Source organism: Candoia aspera, chromosome 5 (assembly GCF_035149785.1).
Source record: "Candoia aspera isolate rCanAsp1 chromosome 5, rCanAsp1.hap2, whole genome shotgun sequence".
Taxonomy (NCBI): domain Eukaryota; kingdom Metazoa; phylum Chordata; class Lepidosauria; order Squamata; family Boidae; genus Candoia; species Candoia aspera.
The window spans coordinates 95,882,095-95,900,261 of record NC_086157.1 but is presented as its reverse complement, the minus strand read 5'-3'; the positions used below and the strand labels follow the sequence as shown (position 1 = coordinate 95,900,261).

The 18,167-nt window shown below is 42.7% G+C and overlaps 1 protein-coding gene across 1 annotated transcript in view; it reads right to left on the bottom strand.

Moving 5' to 3' along the window:
* The window catches only part of SACS (sacsin molecular chaperone), a 49,085-nt gene that overhangs the window by 13,975 nt on the left and 16,943 nt on the right, over window positions 1–18,167 (bottom strand). The window contains exons 3-8 of the mRNA XM_063305764.1: window positions 16,738–16,825; window positions 8,586–8,671; window positions 6,382–6,493; window positions 5,204–5,350; window positions 3,240–4,722; window positions 2,041–2,132 (exon numbers count right to left, since the gene is read on the bottom strand). Of these exons, the coding sequence (XP_063161834.1) occupies window positions 2,041–2,132; window positions 3,240–4,722; window positions 5,204–5,350; window positions 6,382–6,493; window positions 8,586–8,671; window positions 16,738–16,825 (2,008 nt within the window). The remainder of the gene's footprint in view (window positions 1–2,040; window positions 2,133–3,239; window positions 4,723–5,203; window positions 5,351–6,381; window positions 6,494–8,585; window positions 8,672–16,737; window positions 16,826–18,167) is intronic.

Below are 18,167 nucleotides of genomic sequence, written 5' to 3'. Positions count from 1 at the left end.
CACAGATGTCTTAAGTGATTTTGTGATTATTTTGATTTACTCATGCAGTTACTAAATCCAAGCTGGCAAGTGAACATACATGTACAACTCTATCATGATTTTTCAATAAATAGCTTAATTCCATATTACTACAAATCTGCACGTCATCCGATTTTCCCTCTGATATATAAAAAGAATACCGAAAAAAAGAAAAATGCATTTTTACTAAAGATAGATAGATAGATAGGTATCACTCTCTTCTCTATCACTTGGTAAATCTTTCTGCCTTGGTGCTATCTATTTTTCAAATATCTGAACTAGTTGATTTCCACAAAGTAATATAATGCTTAAAAATCTGATTAATGCTATGAATCAGTAACTTATACTGTTGTAGACTATCAATTTTCATTATTACCAAAATTGGGGGGAAAAAAGTCTGCTGATCTATTTATGGTGTAAATCTATCTTTCAAAATGAAAGAATTGTAAGCAGCAATGTCAAATCTATTCATGATTCATTATTAAGTGCCATATTTAAATCATTCATAATAAGGGCTGTCATGAATAAAATCATGTTATTTTTTATACTGGTGACACTTGAATGTCAAGATAGCATACATTCCCTATAGAACCTGAAATGTATATGAAGCTATATATATTCAATGTTTTGCTTTTCATTTAAATAGTTTAATTTGTATCTTTTAAAAATTAAGATGAAATCTTCAATTGTATTAGCTCAATTTCTACCCATCTATCTTACAGTGTTCAAGAAGTGCACTCAATAAATTAATCATTATTCCAATTTTGCTCATTATAAAGACAGATGTACATAAAACATGGATCATATATTTAATAATGCAGTTCTGAACACTATTATAAACTTGGCAAGTTAATGGTATCAATTATTTTTCAAATATGCTTTAAGTAGAGTTAGTATAAGTACATTAAATTTGAAAAGCACAAATCAACCAGCACTGTAACCATTATGAATCTGGAATTCGAGATGAGCGGAGTATTCAGTAAACAACACATCCAAATGTTAGGTTTCAATTCAGCAGCCATCCAGACAACTCTCCTACCTTGAACTCCCCAGAGAAGCTGTTGGGCTAAAATGCAATAAAATGAATTTTCAGAGAAGAAAATAATTTCATTTGCTACTTGTAGTAATAATGATGGCATTTTTTTTTTATTTTTTTAATCCCGCCTTTATTATTTTTATAAATAACTCAAGGCAGTGAACATACCTAATACTCCTTCCTCCTCCTATTTTCCCCACAACAACCACCCTGTGAGTTGGGCCGAGGGAGAGTGACAGGCTCAAGGTCACCCAGCCAGCTTTCATGCCTAAGGCAGGACTAGAACTCTCAGTCTCCTGGTTTCTAGCCCAGCACCTTAACCACTAGACCAAACTGGCACATGCGCGCTCTCTTCCCCCCCCCCCGCCTTCCATTATGCTATATATAGGATCTAATGGTTGTGATGTGTGCCAAATATATCCAAATAAGTTGCATTCAGTCCATATCCTGTCTGGCGTTACTGAAATCTGATATATTTGGGGATTTACCACATTATAATTCCTTGTTTCTGCAATATATGAAATTGTACAAACCAGAACAAACAAAAATGCTTCCCAGCTGAATGTCCCAACAATACTAATAATCAAAGTATGTCAAGTTCTGTATCAAGAAAAAAAATGAGCACTTTTATTAAGGGACATTCAGAACCATAAATCTAAATTGCTAATTTAAATAGTTTATTTAATCAGACTTTCTCTGATTAAATTGCATTTTACATTGTTTTGCCTTTAATCAATTCATTTTGTGCTTTCCATCACCCCCTTTAGTTGATTTCATTTTGATGGAAAGTGTATTTTACATTTTATTATAAACCAGTGATATTGCTATCAGGAACTAGAATAGCTGATTATCAAGTGATATGGATAAAGTGATTTCCTTTTAATTACCTTATTCCTTTTATGTACCATTCTTTGTATCCTGATCACTTGAATGTGCTTCAGTTCATTGCAGTTTTTTTTTTAATTCACACCATATACATATATTACCTCTACTTTTTGAAGCTTCCTTTAAGGCAGCTAAAACTTGAGGCTTCAAGTTCTCAGCAAGTAATCTTCCTTCAAGACCTGGGAAGAGGGACCTAGTAAGTCATTAAAAACAGAGTATTGATCATCTAAATATTTTATATTATTCCTGTAATAATATAGGATTTTGTTCATATAATTTGAGTGAATAAAAGACTTTGTTCCTTTTCATACAACTTGCCAATGTATTCTCTCAATGAACCGGGTACTTTTCAGCCTCCATAAACTACTCCCTCTAGTTGGCTGTATTTCTGGGCATGTTTTTACAGAAAATACGGAAGTCATTTACAGCTGTTTTCTTCTCGATTTTTTTTTTTCGAATTTCCCAATACCACCTACAGATTTGGGAATGGCCTGATGGGCTCCCATCCAAGTACCAACTAGCCCTTACACTACTTATCTTTTTCAAGTTCAGCCAAGAATGGCTAAGTACACTAAAATAAGCCATGGCCATGCCTGCTATTTAAGGACAACACAATTACACTCCACCCCAATACCTTCATATCCACCGACAGGTATAATTTGTGATTTCGTTGTATGGAATTATACCATTCTTCAAATGGTGAAAATATAAACTTGGAAGAGAACAAGGACCGAAGTAGATACTACAAAAAATGAATTCATTTTTATTATGTAAAATAATCAAGGTAATAACTAGTATGCACTGAGATGGGGCTTACTCCTCCCATCCAAGTCAAAGCCCTTATAAAAATCACTCTCCTCTCTCCTATTGCAGGTACAAGTAAAGTTTGGGGCCAGTGGGCTACCTGAAGGCATATTCCAGTCTTTCTCCCCAGTCTGTACAAGCAAATGATGCTGGTAAAGAAGGGAGACTGAACTATGAAACATTGTAATTGAATAATACTTTTTAAAAAATCTGCTCAATTGTGTCTGATTCTCAGAGACTGCCTGAACAAGTCCCTGCAGTTTTCTTGGCAAAGTTTTCCAGAAGTGGTTTGCATTGCCTGCTTCCTAGGGCTGTGTGTGTGTGACAGGCCCAAGGTCACCCAGCTGGCTTTGTGCCTAAGGCAGAACTAGAACTCAGTCTCCTGGTTTCTAGGCCAATGCCTTAACCGCTGGACCAAACTGGCTCTTAAGTAATACTATCAGTATTTAAATAAAACTGTGTATCTCTAGAACATAATTTATAAAACATATTATACCTTGGGTAACTTTCTGAAGTTATATAGACTGCATCCTGATCTGATGCCGATGAAGAGAATGAAATAAAATTCCCATTCTGTAATGGCAGAAGCTCCAATCCAATAAGTTCACCATAATTTCCATCACCAAGCACGAACTCTAGGATACAAAGTTTTTCATCAGCAGATCCTTTATGCCCAGATTTTCGTAACACATGCCGTACTGTACCCGGAGTCACTTTCTTCACAGGTTTCATACTCGAAATCATAAGATTAACTGCATTAGCAATATTATCCGGTACTTTAGCAACCTCTTTTCCTGAGTCCTGAAGGTAGTTTAACACAGCTTGGGTAGATTCCAAGCTCTCATCCATTTCTGAAAAATATACCTCCTCCACCTTGATCCAGTTGCTACTGGTGGAATAAATAACTTTGTCCTGAAATAACTTTTTCAGAAGAGGTTCTATAATTGGCTGCCAGTGAACTTTTGCAGTATTTTTTTGTGGCCACAACCTGTAAATCTGCTCAGCTGACAAAGGAAAATCTGAATTTTGTTCTGTTTCCATTTGCTTAATGGCTTCCAGTATCAAAGTTGCATAGGCTTCAGGGACCACGTTGGCCACCAGAAGTTCATTCCATAAGGCTGCTGGATCTCGCCACTGATCAAGCTCTCGCCATTTTATACTTCTTCTGTTATCTGTAAGACCAAAAAACCCACTAACATGAACGGGGAGGCCAGTCTTGCTTTCCTCACCAGGAGGTAATGGAAGAAAGCAAAATGCTCTTCCTGATAATTGGGCCGCAGCTCCTTTTTCTTCTCCACTGCTTGATAAAGGCATGGCTATACCAATAGCTGGGATGTATTTCAAGTCATCAGCCAAGCAGTCCAATTCATTACATATTCCTCGGCCTCCAACACTGTTACATACCAACCAAGATGTCTTCTGTGCATCTTTAATGCTCTCATCTTCTAAAACTATGTTTATATGGTATGTCACACATGTTATGCTATTGCTTGGAATGCCTTTACAATACTGGTTTATTGCACTTCCCAAAATTTTGATAGAGTTGGGTCTTTCATGCTTCAAAGCCTTAGTTTCACTGGCTGTAACCCTAAAAATTAGCCGCTCAGTTCCATCAGCTTCCCTAACATGTAAGGAGACATCTTGCACACTTTTAAGGAATAAAAGAACGGTATCAGCATCTGCTCTGAATGAATCAAACAATTCTAGAACTTTATCCTTGTTATAGAGATTGCTACTCAGTTGGGAAGGCTGCTGGCGAAGAGGAAAACGGAAGAATGTGCCAGGGAAGTGCCCGTTTTTGAAGGTTTCCTTCGTGCTTCCAAACACACCAATAAATGGTGTAAACTGGTCTGTTAGTTCATTGATTTCTTTAATGTCATCTTTTAAATTCCAACACTGGCCTGATTCAGAGGGTCCAAAAAGTTTTTGATGAGGGTCCAACATTCCAATTTGGTCACCACTGAATATACTAGGGACATCTACAAGATAAAAGCCAGAAATGTGTACTTAGATGTCTGCATTAAGAACAAAAACAAACACTTTGAAGCCTAACAATATAGAATTCACACACACACACACACACACACACACACAACACCATTAAGAACTGTAAGGATGATGAAACAACTCAGAGCCCATATTTCTCCCCACTTTTTTTAATTATGTGACATCAAGTCAGCGTCAACTATTAGCAACCACATAGATAGATTTTCTTCATGATTTTCTTAATTTTCTTCCTTAATCTGGTCTTACAGGTCTTCCAATGGTCCACTAGACATCTTGTAATCTCACTCTGTCCAGAATATATTTTAAAGAAACTTACTGATGGACAGCTTTTTCCTATTAAATTTGTGTTAAAACAAACTTATTTTTTAAAAAACAGAGCAAATCCCAGTGCATACCTGCCCATCATGAATGTAATGTTAATTCTAAAGCATTCAAAAACATAATTGCAAATACCAGTAACGTGGTAGACTGAATTAAAACCAATTCCAAATCTTCCCACTTTGAGTGGATCATCTTTCTTTCTGCTCCTTGCTATCTCTTGAATGCCATGCCAGTCCTCAGGAGTGAAAACAGCATTGTTGTAAACATAAAGCGCAGGACCTGAAGGGGAAAAAGTAAACTAAACTCAAAAATATTATCTTATCAGCCAATACAGCATAGGTGTTTTGACTTCTACAGATAAAATTACTTAAAATTGAAAAATTGAGGTAAATGAACTTTGATCCCAGCTAACTCTCTAATTTAGTGCAGAGATAGAGATAAGAGATAGAGACAGAGATAGATAGACAGACATGAATTTCACGTACCTAGTTCAGACATCATGCTAAGACATGGTTTACTTAATTACGGTTTCTCAACTAAAATATAATTGGCTGGACTCATACAAAACACTAAGGCATAATTCCTTGTTTATGAACCACACTGGCTAGAGTTACAGATTGCCCTAAGCCAATCAAATAAATGTATTTGGTTTAGCACAGTGTGTGATTCCATCCAATAATTTACATGGTTTTGCTTGGAACCAGTCAATTAGCTAATAGTGGGCACCTTATTAGGTCACTCTTAGAAATAAATTGGTATGACTGGATTACACATCAGTAAATATTCCTGAAAGAATAGCAGCAGAAATAAACAGTTTCATTATACTTCTCAGTTTGCCATTATCAAATCCAATCAAATTCTTTATTGCAAGTCAGCAACCCACGCTAAATAAGACCTACTAAAAAGAACCTACAAAATAGAAGGTGCAAAATAAAATAAGGCATCAGGTAAAAATGTAGAATCATGCTTGCACTATTTTGCTTTCAACAGTGTGCGAGTTTTACAAGCTATGAAAGCAAATTTTGCAAGGGAGAGAGTTACTTTGGACTCCTTACCTGTCAGTAAAAACCCAGCATAATATTCTTCCATCTGTCCCAGAAATGGGGTTAGAAGAAGCATTACTAGCTCCTTTCATGTTTCAGGTTGTCTCAGCAGAAATTATAATACAACAGAATATGAGCTTCTGTTTCTATATTGCTATCTTTACACAGGCAGAGCCATTCCACATATGGAATTTTACCAGTTTGCTATGACGTTACAAGAAACCAAATAATTCATACATGAAAGTAGAACTGAAAAAAAGATCTTACCCTGGTACTGAGCCATGTCTTTAGACCAGAGGCTCTCTGTTCCATACTGTGTTTCATCATAGAGGAACCTAACTTCTGTGGCCCCAGCATCTTCTGCATTCTGAATTAATTCCTGGAAACAGAATGGAAGAAACATTATGTTAAAATACTTTACATCATATTAACCCAAAGTTTAGTTGATAGCAGTATTACAGATTATGACACGGGAACAAAGGTTAAGAAGGAACGCTGCACAACACAATTACGCTAAAAATTGTATTAAAATTACAAATAGGTATCTCTTTTGTCAAAGGTGGTGATGTCATATTTGGAAAAATACTTTAGCTCAGATTAATGACTGACTAATTGATTGATTTGGAGCTGGAAATGCAAGGCAGTTTACAGGTTAAAAATAAGGACAGTCCCTGATCTCAATCTTAGAATCTAGAAAAAGTTACAACATAAAAGGGAAAGGAATTGCACAGGAAAAGGAAAGCAAGAATATTCAGGTACTTAATCATGAATCACAGAATTAAAGAATGATAGAATTGAAAGGGCAATTAGGCCTTTACAAAGAAAAGAAAGAAAAGAAATCACATCCTCTTGAAGGCTTAGTGTAGATCAGTGTTTTCCAAACTTGGCAGCAAGCCAGCTGGCCAGGGAATTCTGGGAGTAGAAGTCCACACATCTTAAAGTTGCCAAGTTTGAAAAACACCAATGTAGGACTGTGTGAGGGCTTCCCTTCATCATCTAAAGATGCACATGCACAAACAAAAAACCTTTCTACCAGGATTGCTGCCAAAGCAAAATAGGTTTGGACAGATACTCTGGTCACTCTGGATAACTGGTTCCACTGTTAAACTGATCTTACTGCCAGAAAATGTTTTGCAACATCCAATTGGAATTTGCTTTCCTGTAATTTAAACTGTGCTGTATCCTGCCCTCTGGTTGTCATAATAGGTTTGGGCTATTCCATAAGAACCAGTTTAAGGATCTTAATCTGTCAATTAACCACAACTTTATATAAATCCTTAGATGAGGTAAAACCTGATGGAAGATCAGTGCTGGCCCTGCCCTCCTCTCTCTTTGCCACAAACTGGATTAAAGATTTTCTTACCAGCACTTCAAATTCTTCTTTTTCTTATCCAAATACTTATGTCTGGAAAAAGGTTGTTTACACCTTTCCTTCATAATTCTGCTTCTATATGTAAATTAAATGTTCACAAATGAAAAAATACCCTTCATATGACAAATAAGTAAACTATGATTCTTGAAATTCTGTTATGAAAGTTTATTACCAATTTTAGGTAAGTAAATAATAGCTAAGAGAAGACTCACTGGAAAAGACCCAGATGCTAGGAAAGACTGAAGGCAAAAGAAGAGGATGGCAGAGGATGAGATGGTTAGATAGCATCACCAATGCAATGAACATGAATCTGAGTAAACTCCGGGAGACAGTGGAGGACAGGAAGGCCTGGCAGCATGGTCCACGGGGTCACGAAGAGTCAGACATGACTTAACTGAACAACAAATAATAGCTACTTCTGTGGGGGAAAATATATTTATAAATCTATTTGGGGTGCATAGTTTTATTTCATTCAGGGTATGCCTCTGAAGTGCAGTTAGTGAATTTGCTCGGGTGTCACAATACACCGTGAGTTATCATGATGGAAAAGAACGGAAGTAAGGCTCCCTGCTCCTTTTAGCACGATTGCTAGATTTTTTTTAATTTAACTACCATCTAGTATTATGTCTGAATTTGAAACCTAGTATCCTTTAATCTAACAGGGACGCGGTGGCGCTGCGGGTTAAACCGCTGAGCTGTTGATCGGAAGGTCGGCGGTTCGAAACCGCGCAGCGGGGTGAGCTCCCGTTGTTAATCCCAGCTCCTGCTCACCTAGCAGTTCGAAAACATGCAAATGTGAGTAGATCAATAGGTACCGCTTCGGCGGGAAGGTAACGGCGTTCCGAGTCGTCATGCTGGCCACATGACCCGGAAGTGTCTATGACAACGCCGGCTCCAAGGCTTAGAAACGGAGATGAGCACCGCCCCCTAGAGTCGGACTCGACTGGACTTTACGTCAAGGGAAACCTTTACCTTTACTATCCTTTAATCTATGCCCATTTCACTATAATTTCTTGGAAATAAAAAAAACTGGCAGAGAAAGTTAGATAACCAACAAAACAACAATTTAATATTATATAGTAACAATAGTTTTAATTACCTTAAGAATTTGCCCTCCTTCTGGGTATCTTCTTAAAATATCTTTAAGGAAATCAACAAGTGGAGGAGTGGTTTGCCCAAAGCGACCTAATATGAAAGAAGAAAAACTACTATCTACTCCTGTAATTGAAAACATTGGAAAATGCACTTCATTACAGAACTGGTTTCAAATGTTTATAGGAAGAATCCCAGTAACAGCTTAATTTCACATACCAGAGCTGTTCTGCAGATAAGCAGGTTAAAAATCAAGTAAATAGTAATAACAATCAGATTTAAAACAAAACCTGGTTAGCTGAACACTGCAACTAAATAAGATATGATGTGAAGTCCTCTTGTTTAGAAATGAAAAGTCTTTTTAAAAACAATGGCCTCTATTATATAGGTAATGACAGTTTTTGTAGAAATTTAAAGCTAACATCTGCCAAAGTTTGCCTCCTCTTCTCAGTCAGCCTTGCTCTGGCTCATGCCCGTGATGTTAAAATCACGATGCATTTTCAATTGTCAGCTTCAGTATTTCAGCTTCTCTTTTATAAAACTAAACTGAGCACTTCTGTTTTCAGTCATTCATCACAGAGCTGATGCTTTACCATATAAACTTTCTGTACTAGCAGCCCAAGCTCTGAATATGTGAATACACACTTTTTTTTTTTATTATTCTGAAAATTTTGTAACTTTCATTTGGTCAGCTCACATAATATGACCTGGAAACTTACAACAGTGTTGTTGAATAATCTGGACAAGAGTTGTTAATCTTTAAAAATTATTAAAGTTATAAAGCTATAAAACTTTAAATCCCAAATCCAGTTCCAGATTAAGAGGTTCCTTAGCAAAATGCTGTCTCATGAGCACTCCCTAGGTCAGTGAATGGAACCACACAGTAGTACGATGCAGGAACAGCATCCTGAATTAAAGCCAAGTAAACAGAAGACCTCGTCTTAATTTTCCACATTGCTCCAGAGCAACACTATTTCAGATGTATTGTGGGAATTAAAAATAAAGATACCAAATCCAGATACTTTCTAAAATGGACAGCCAGTGCAAGCATCTCCCCAGAACTTGAAATCTGCACAAAAATACTGCACAGTAACATCTTGTGATGAACGCCTACCCAAGTTTCCAACCAGACTCACACAAGAAGCTTATGGATATCTGATTTATTACTGGATAGTATGCAAGTTCAAGAGCAAAGCTGAGAATGGCAAAAGCGCAGGTCTTTCAAACAATTAAAGCTTAGACAGTTCCAATCCCTCCCCCCAGAGTCAGAAAGAGTCCACTCCCCGCAGCCTGCAGATGTTCCTAACGGTTCCTGCCGGTCTTCGGGAAAGCGTCCTTGAACAGGCGAGATAACCCAGATAGACATTCCAAAGTCTCTACATCAGTGCCTGGTACGAAAGAACAAGAGCAGCGCCCTCCTGAACAATAACACATGTCAGCACCAGCATGGCATGGGAACTGGTTACGATGTTCACAGGAACATTGGAACAGGAACCATGACACATCTGCACTCATTACAGAAAGCTGCAGCCTGTAAAGCTATGGTTTCTTGAAACACCAGAAACATGTAATATTACAGATGAGTAAAGTATCTGTAGCTTATTTTGTCAAGTCCTGACTTGTAGTCCTTTCTTTTTAATTGAAATTGCATTTGTACCTCTGTGGATTGATTAAAGGTCTTGGCAAAGCACAAAAACAAACTAGGAATAAGCTGCAGTACTACAAACCTAAGTGCCCATATTTGTATAACTTGCTAAGCTATAGATGCAATCAGTAAGCCAATATAAATATGGCCTCAAACTAGCTTACAATCCTAAAACAAACCATGATTCACCTTTGCACATTATGGTTTATGTGATGTTGTCATGATCGCCGTTGCGATGCTTGCGACATCGTAACGGCTCGCATGACAAAGCACAGATGCGTGTCAATGACCGGAGAGGTGTGGGCGATAAACCGGACAAAGAAGGTAATGGGTTTGGGAGATCTATTGAACAATGAAGTCTAATCGCCTGGTAATGGACCATTACCTCGCAGGAAGATAAACGGAATGATGCCAGGGGCAAATGGGGCTGGATGACCTCTCTCCTATCAAGTCTGGATGACCTGTCACTCCGTAGAATTCGTGGGGCACACCCGGGGAGTGTGGGGTGGAGTGCTGTTTGGCGTGAGACTATTTAATTCAACTTTTGCCGCGCTTCCCTCGCTCTCAGCTTTTTACTGGTGTGCATTCTATTCTAAATAAAAGCCAGAGCTTAACCTTGATTTAGAGTCTGAGTCTTTTATTTAGTCTTAGGCATTCCTTACATAAAGCTGAGTGTCTTTTAAGAACGAACCTCGCTAGTCTCTACCAGGAATTTTTTTCTTGCAAGAGAAGCAGCTAGCGATGACTGAACCGGGGACGATCTTGGAGTCGGTGCTTCAGAGCGGAGACGCAAAGGACTCAATGCGAGTGGGGGAGGCGACCAGACAGCTTCTGGAATCGACGCTCCCGAGATGGGACACGAGCCCCCTCCCTACCCACACCGCACCCCAGTTTGGAGCCTGGAGCCCCTGCCCAGAGTGGAGGGCCCCGATGGAAGAGGGAGTCGTGAGTCAACAACACTTCAGGTGGGACGGCGTAGTGGGACCCCGGCCGGGGACACCCCACACCTCTTGGAGACTCCAATACCCCCAGACGCCTGAGAGGGAATTTGCAGGACTGCCGATCGGGCAACAACCGACAGCACCGAGGATGGACGATCCCGTCACAATGGACAGGATCACGGCTCTGGAGTCCAAGGTGCAGTCATTAGAATACATGCTGCGATCCATGTCGACTGTGGTGAGTGAGCTCACGAAGAGTGCTGCTGCGCAGGGTGCAGGGAGGGGTCTCAGCATCCCACCCACCCTATCGCCGGCCCCAAAAGGAAGGGGCCAGGCGCGGACTTTTTCCCAGGGCCCCGTGACTTTACACCAGTGGGGGTCACCCCTACTCACTCACAGGTTGGGGTTTCTCCAGTTGGTGGGATTGCTAAAGACTTTCCAGTAAAATTTGATGGCGATCCCACGAACCTGTCATTTTTTTTAACTAACGCAACAAACTACATCCAGCTATATGGACACTGTTTTGCATGGGAAGGGGCTAAAATCTTGGCTATTGCCATAAAACTCAAGGGCAGAGCCGCAGACTGGTACATACAAATGTCAGAGTCCAGAGCCCCAGCCCTGACTACCTTTCACACCTTCCTGACCGCCTTGAAGCAGTACTTTGAAGACCCCCTGGTGAAGGAGAGGGCTAAAAGCGCTCTGAAAGAACTTAATCAGGGGCAGAAATCGGTCGCAGATTACACCCTAGAATTTAAGGTCTTGGCAGGGAAGGTCCCTGAATGGTCGGACGCCACCCTGGTCGATATGTTTAAGGATGGCCTCAAGGGAGAGGTGTTGCAATGGGCGCTGTACAGAGACGATCCGGACTCACTGCATGACTGGATCTGTCTTGCCGGGAAGGCTGAACACGCCCAGTGCACCTTCATGCTGGCGGCTAAGAGAGACAGGCTCCCTCCCAGCGGGAAAGGGCCAGTGCCAGTCGGGCCCGACATGGGACGCCGAAAGACAACATCGCTTTGGCCGTGGGCAATGCATCAAGTGCGGTAAGGCAGGTCACCGTGCGGCAGAATGCCACAAGGCTAGGACGGCGGATCGCCCGCCTAGACCAACGCAGAAGGCTCCGCAGAAACCACCCAACCCTCCCTGACGGCTGACAGGAGCGCTAGCGACCCCAAACGAAGAAGAGGACGTCTACCTAGCGGGGGAAGGGTTGGCCGCCCTGCAGCAGCCGGCGGAAAACGCCTTCCACCTGTCCTAAACAGCGCCGCTGGGCAGGTGGTGGAGAACGGGCGTGATACCACCAGGGTGAGTGCGGACTGCCCCATCCTGGCCATAAAAATTGAACTGAGCTACTGCTCCAAGACCATCGAAGTCGGGGCTTTGGTGGACTCCGGGTGTTCCAGATGCCTGATCCACCCCAACCTAGTCGCTGTGCTAAATTTACCGTTTCCCTCTCCCGAAGCCGCTGATCTTCCAGCAACTCGATGGTTCCATGGTGGGGGGGGGGGCGACCACCCAAGGTACAGGGAATGTTACCCTACAAATAGGCACGCACAGGGAAACCATAGAATTCGTGGTCACCACGGTGGGCAAGCCTATAGCGGTTCTGGGTATCCCCTGGCTAACTCACCACAATCCCTACATTAACTGGAGGACCCGTACGATAACGTTTGAGGATGGGTTCTATCAGGCACCTGCTAAAGGGAAATCCCTCACTTTGACTGTAGGGAGGGCAGAGATTGTCGACCCTCAAGTTCACACTTCCCCCATGGAGGGGTTGCCGGAACAATACGCAGACTTCGCTGACGTCTTCGGGGAGGAGGAGGCAGACCAGTTACCCCATCACAAGACGGACTGTGCCATTGAACTGCTCCCTCGTGTCCCATTGCCTAAGCCAAAAATCTACCCAATGACACAAAAGGAATTGGCAGCGTTGCGGGACTTCCTCGATAAAAACCTCGCTCGGGGCTTCATCGAACCGGCAAACTCGCCGGTTGGAGCGCCTGTTCTGTTCCGCGAGAAGAAGGACGGTACCCTAAGACTGTGTACAGACTATCACGGGTTAAATTCAGCCTCCTTGGCAAACAAGTACCCCCTCCCCCTCGTCAAAGATATGTTGGCACACTTGTCGACTGGAAAGGTTTTTTCCAAACTTGACCTCCGCGAGGCGTATTACCGCATTCGCATCAGGGAGGGGGACGAATGGAAAACAGCTTTTAACTGTCCCTTGGGCTCCTTCCAGTATAAGGTACTGCCTTTTGGTCTTGCAGGGGCCCCGGGGGTTTTCATGCAACTAATTAATGAGGTTCTGCATGCCCATTTGTTTAAAGGAGTACTGGTTTATCTGGATGATGTCCTGATATACTCCAAAACTGAGAGAGAACACGAAAGATTGGTGAGACAGGTTCTCACCAAGCTCCGGCACGCTAAACTTTATGCTAAGCTTTCCAAGTGCGAATTCCACAAGTCGCACCTGGATTACTTAGGCTACAGGATTTCAGATAAGGGCATCGAAATGGATCCTGCAAAGGTTCAGGCTGTTTTGAGCTGGGAGCGCCCGCGCACCCGGCGCCAGCTCCAAAGTTTCCTGGGATTTGCAAATTTCTACAGATCCTTCGCAAAAGGATTCGCAGAGATTGCCCTGCCCTTGACTGATTTGTTGCAGACCAAAGGCATCGGGGAGACGCGCAAGGTAAATAACCCAGGGGCCGTGCTCAATTGGACTCCCGCCTGTCAGGCTGCTTTCGACCGGTTGAAAGCTCTCTTTACAGCGGGGCCAATTTTATCCCATCCCGACCCTGAACGGCCTTTTGTCGTGCAGGCTGACGCCTCTGATTTTTCGATTGGGGCTATCCTATTACAAAAGGATTCTGCCGGACTCTTGAAGCCCTGTGCCTATCTCTCCCAGAAATTTTCCGAGACGGAAAGGCGCTGGCATGTCTGGAAAAAAGAGGCATTTGCAGTGAAAGCGGCACTGGAGGCTTGGCATCACCTTTTAGAAGGGGCGACTTGCCCTTTTGAGGTCTGGACAGACCACCGCAACCTCGAAGTGCTCCGCACGCCCCAGCGCCTCAGCCCTAAGCAGATTCGCTGGGCTCAATTTTTCAGCCGTTTTAACTTTCAGCTGAAGTTTATTCCGGGGAAGAAGAATTTTTGGGCAGATGCACTTTCCCGACTACCTCAGGACGCAGAGCCTGTCTCGTGGGGACTGTGCTCTCTGAGTCTCAATTGGGTTTGGCCGCTGTCACACGGAGCCGTGCTTGGGAACAGCCTCCCCCCCCCCCCCTGCGAATGACTCCGGCGCAGCCCGCTCCAGGTCGCAGGCAACCACAGATGCCGGGTGGGTTGCGTGCAGATTTTGCCCTCGCATTAAAGTCTGATCCCTGGCTCCTTGCTAACCCTGACAAGGTTTCCATGGAACAAGACCTCGCCTGGGTGGAGGGACGTTTATACATCCCTGACTCGCAACAATCAACTATCCTCAGCCGGTCTCATGACAGCAAACAGACTGGTCATTTCGGGTTCCTCAAATCCCTCCACTTGACCCGACGCCAATTTTGGTGGCCCTCGCTGAGGAAGGATGTCAAAACGTATGTGGCATCCTGCCCTGTTTGCGCAATGTCTAAGTGACCGTCCGGTAAACCCCAGGGGCTGCTGCAGCCCGTAGCTAACCCTTCACGCCCTTGGGATGAAATCTCTATGGATTTCGTTGTGGATTTACCGCCCAGTCAAAAGAAAATAGTCATTTGGGTAGTCAAAGACTACTTTTCCAAACAAGCTCATTTTGTCCCCTGTGCCTCTATCCCGTCGGCGCAACAGCTGGCAAAGCTCTTTTTGGTGCACGTGTGCCGCCTTCACGGCTGCCCCTCTCGCTTGGTGACTGATAGGGGCACACAATTTACCTCACGGCTTTGGCGGGCTTTTTTGAAATTAATTGGCACGGAGCAAGCATTGTCAACCTCCTGGCATCCCCAGACTGATGGATCTACTGAGATCCTCAATGCCACCCTTGAACAATTCCTCCGCTCCTACATCAACTACCACCAGGACGACTGGGTGGATTTACTTCCTTTCGCGGAGGTCGCATACAATAATTCTGTGCATCAAAGCACGGGACAAACCCCCTTCAGGGTGGTATCGGGTCGGGACTTCGTCCCCATTCCCGAACTCCCACAGGCCCCGTCTCCAGTAGTGGCGGCCGGTGATTGGTGTTCTAAACTCGCAGACTCCTGGCCCATCATTAAGGACGCCCTCAATGAGGCACAGACCTCATACAAACTTCAGGCTGACAAGCACAGGTGCCAACAGCCACCTTTTCAAGTAGGGGACCTGGTTTATCTCTCCACTAAATTTATCAAGTCACCTCAGCCTTCCAAAAAACTGGCCCCCAAATTTATTGGCCCCTTTCAGGTTACACAAATTGTGAACCCGGTCACGGTGCATTTGGATCTACTGCATAATTTGAAGCGGCTGCACCCTGTGTTCCACTGCAGCTTACTCAAACCGGCCAGTGACCCCTCCTGGTGGCATCCACGCACTCCCCCCCCTCCACCCGTCATGATAGATGGACAGCAACACTTCGAAGTCAAGGAGGTTCTCGACTCCCGCAAGCTTTGTGGCTCTCTCCAATACTTAGTGCGCTGGAAACACTTTCCCCACCCCGAGTGGGTCGCTGCCCGCGACATTCAGGCCCCCGAGCTAGTCCACAACTTCCACGTGGCATATCCCTCCGAGCCCACGGCTTGATTTTCTTCAGGGGGCGGTATGTCATGACAGCCGTTGCGATGTTTGCGACATCGTAACGGCTCGCATGACAAAGCGCAGATGCGTGTCAATGACTGGAGAGGTGCGGGCGATAAACCGGACAAAGGAGGTAATGGGTTTGGGAGATCTATTGAACAACGAAGTCTAATCGCCTGGTAATGGACCATTACCTCACAGGAAGATAAACGGAATGATGCCAGGGGCAAATGGGGCTGGACGACCTCTCACCTATCAAGTCTGGATGACCTGTCACTCCGTAGAACTCGTGGGGCACACCCAGGGAGTGTGGGGTGGAGCGCTGTTTGGCGCGAGACTATTTAATTCAACTTTTGCCGCGCTTCCCTCACTCAGCTTTTTACTGGTGTGCATTCTATTCTAAATAAAAGCCAGAGCTTAACCTTGATTTAGAGTCTGAGTCTTTTATTTAGTCTTAGGCATTCCTTACAGATGTACAAATCCAGTCTCATAAACACTTATAGCACAACTACTTTCACATGGGCACCTGAAAATTTAATATTGGTTGTGGCAAAGATTGTTCCAGTAAGATGTTACATATGAACAGCAATAGCAAATTTAACACATGCTCCTGAAACAGAGTAAAGCTTTTGCTAGAATTTGAAAGAGATGAATTTCTACATCAAATTACTACATAAACAAACTTCATTTATAATACACAAGAATGTCTACTCTAATTTTTTTCATTAGAATAATTTGATTTTTAAAAATACAGACAGATGTAATAATAGAAAAAGATGAAAAAAGATGAACAGATAAATAAATGGATAACATATTATGATTTACTATACCTCCTCCTTTTAGGCCCTTGGACAAAAGGTTTAGAAATACATGATTCTCAGAAGACTGAAGGTCCCCAACCTTGACACAATCCAATAACTATAAGGAAAAGAGTATTTTTTTAATGTTACAGATTTCTAAGTATGCATCAAAACTTAATTACCTTATATGATACCAATCAATAAATGGCTACATCATTACGTCACTTATCAAATGCCACGTCAAAAAATCATTAGGATATAGAATATTCCATGCTGATAAGAAAAGTACTAAACCTTTACTGCGTATGTTGTGAAGCAACAGACAGTTCCATTAATATGCTAGAATTGTCAATACCCAGTTTCACAAACGTATCAGCCAACCTCTGAAAACCTTCGCTCCCTGCCCACCTCTTCTCCCATGCAGTGCCGAGAAATTGCAGATTATATTCATTCTTAGATAGGAAGTAGGAATATTGTTTAGAACAAAGTTTAGTACAGTTGATACCTACAGAATTTGTAACAGCTGTTTTTATACAATGGGCAAGAATTAAGTTTTAGCTACAATATAACAACGGCCTCTATTATATAAGTAATGACAGTCAGGGTGACTCTTCTCAGTCAGACTTGCTCTGGCTCATGCCCGTGATGTTAAAATCATGATGCATTTTCAATTGCCAGCTTCAGTATTTCAGCTTCTCTTTTATAAAACTAAACTGAGCACTTCTGTTTTCAGTCATTCATCACAGAACTGATGCTTTATTACTATATAAACTTTCTGTACTAGCAACCCAACAGAAGTGTCCTTAGACAACGCTGGCTCTTCGGCCATGGAAACGGAGATGAGCACCACCCCCGAGCGTGTCATTCGACACAACTAAATGGGAATCTTTACCATTACCTTTTACAAAATAACAACAAAGGGAAGCGAAACTACACTTGGCAGAAGTCCCCTCTTCCCCAATGAGAAATTTGTACAGATTCATCCAAGCCCTCAATTCTGGCTTAGTGTTATGTGTGCACCAAGGGAATATATTAAGTCAGGATCCTCAATTTTCCACTTGGATGCAAGTGGCCTTTGCCAAGCTGCTAGTGCTGAATTGGGTGGTGCACAGGATCCAGTTGCTGGGATTCTCCTTCAACAGCTTTGGTGCATGCAGCAGTAACTCCTGCAGTAGCCCCAACATGCTGCTGAGTACCACTGTAGAGTGGACAGGATCTCCACGGGCTATTGCCAGAAGAACAGAACAATCCACATTGGATCTACACCACCAAGGCTGCTGCTTCGAACTAAGCTTCCAATCAAGGACCCTCCATGCCACACTGTAATCAAGGGTACCATGAAACCACAGGTTGGCTGGGCTCCTGCCACCAAACTTTGTCCATTAGGTTGAATGGAAGTGGCGGTCCCACTCTGGTGGGGAAGGCTAGTCCCTGGAGTTGGGGAAAACCAGACTTCCAGG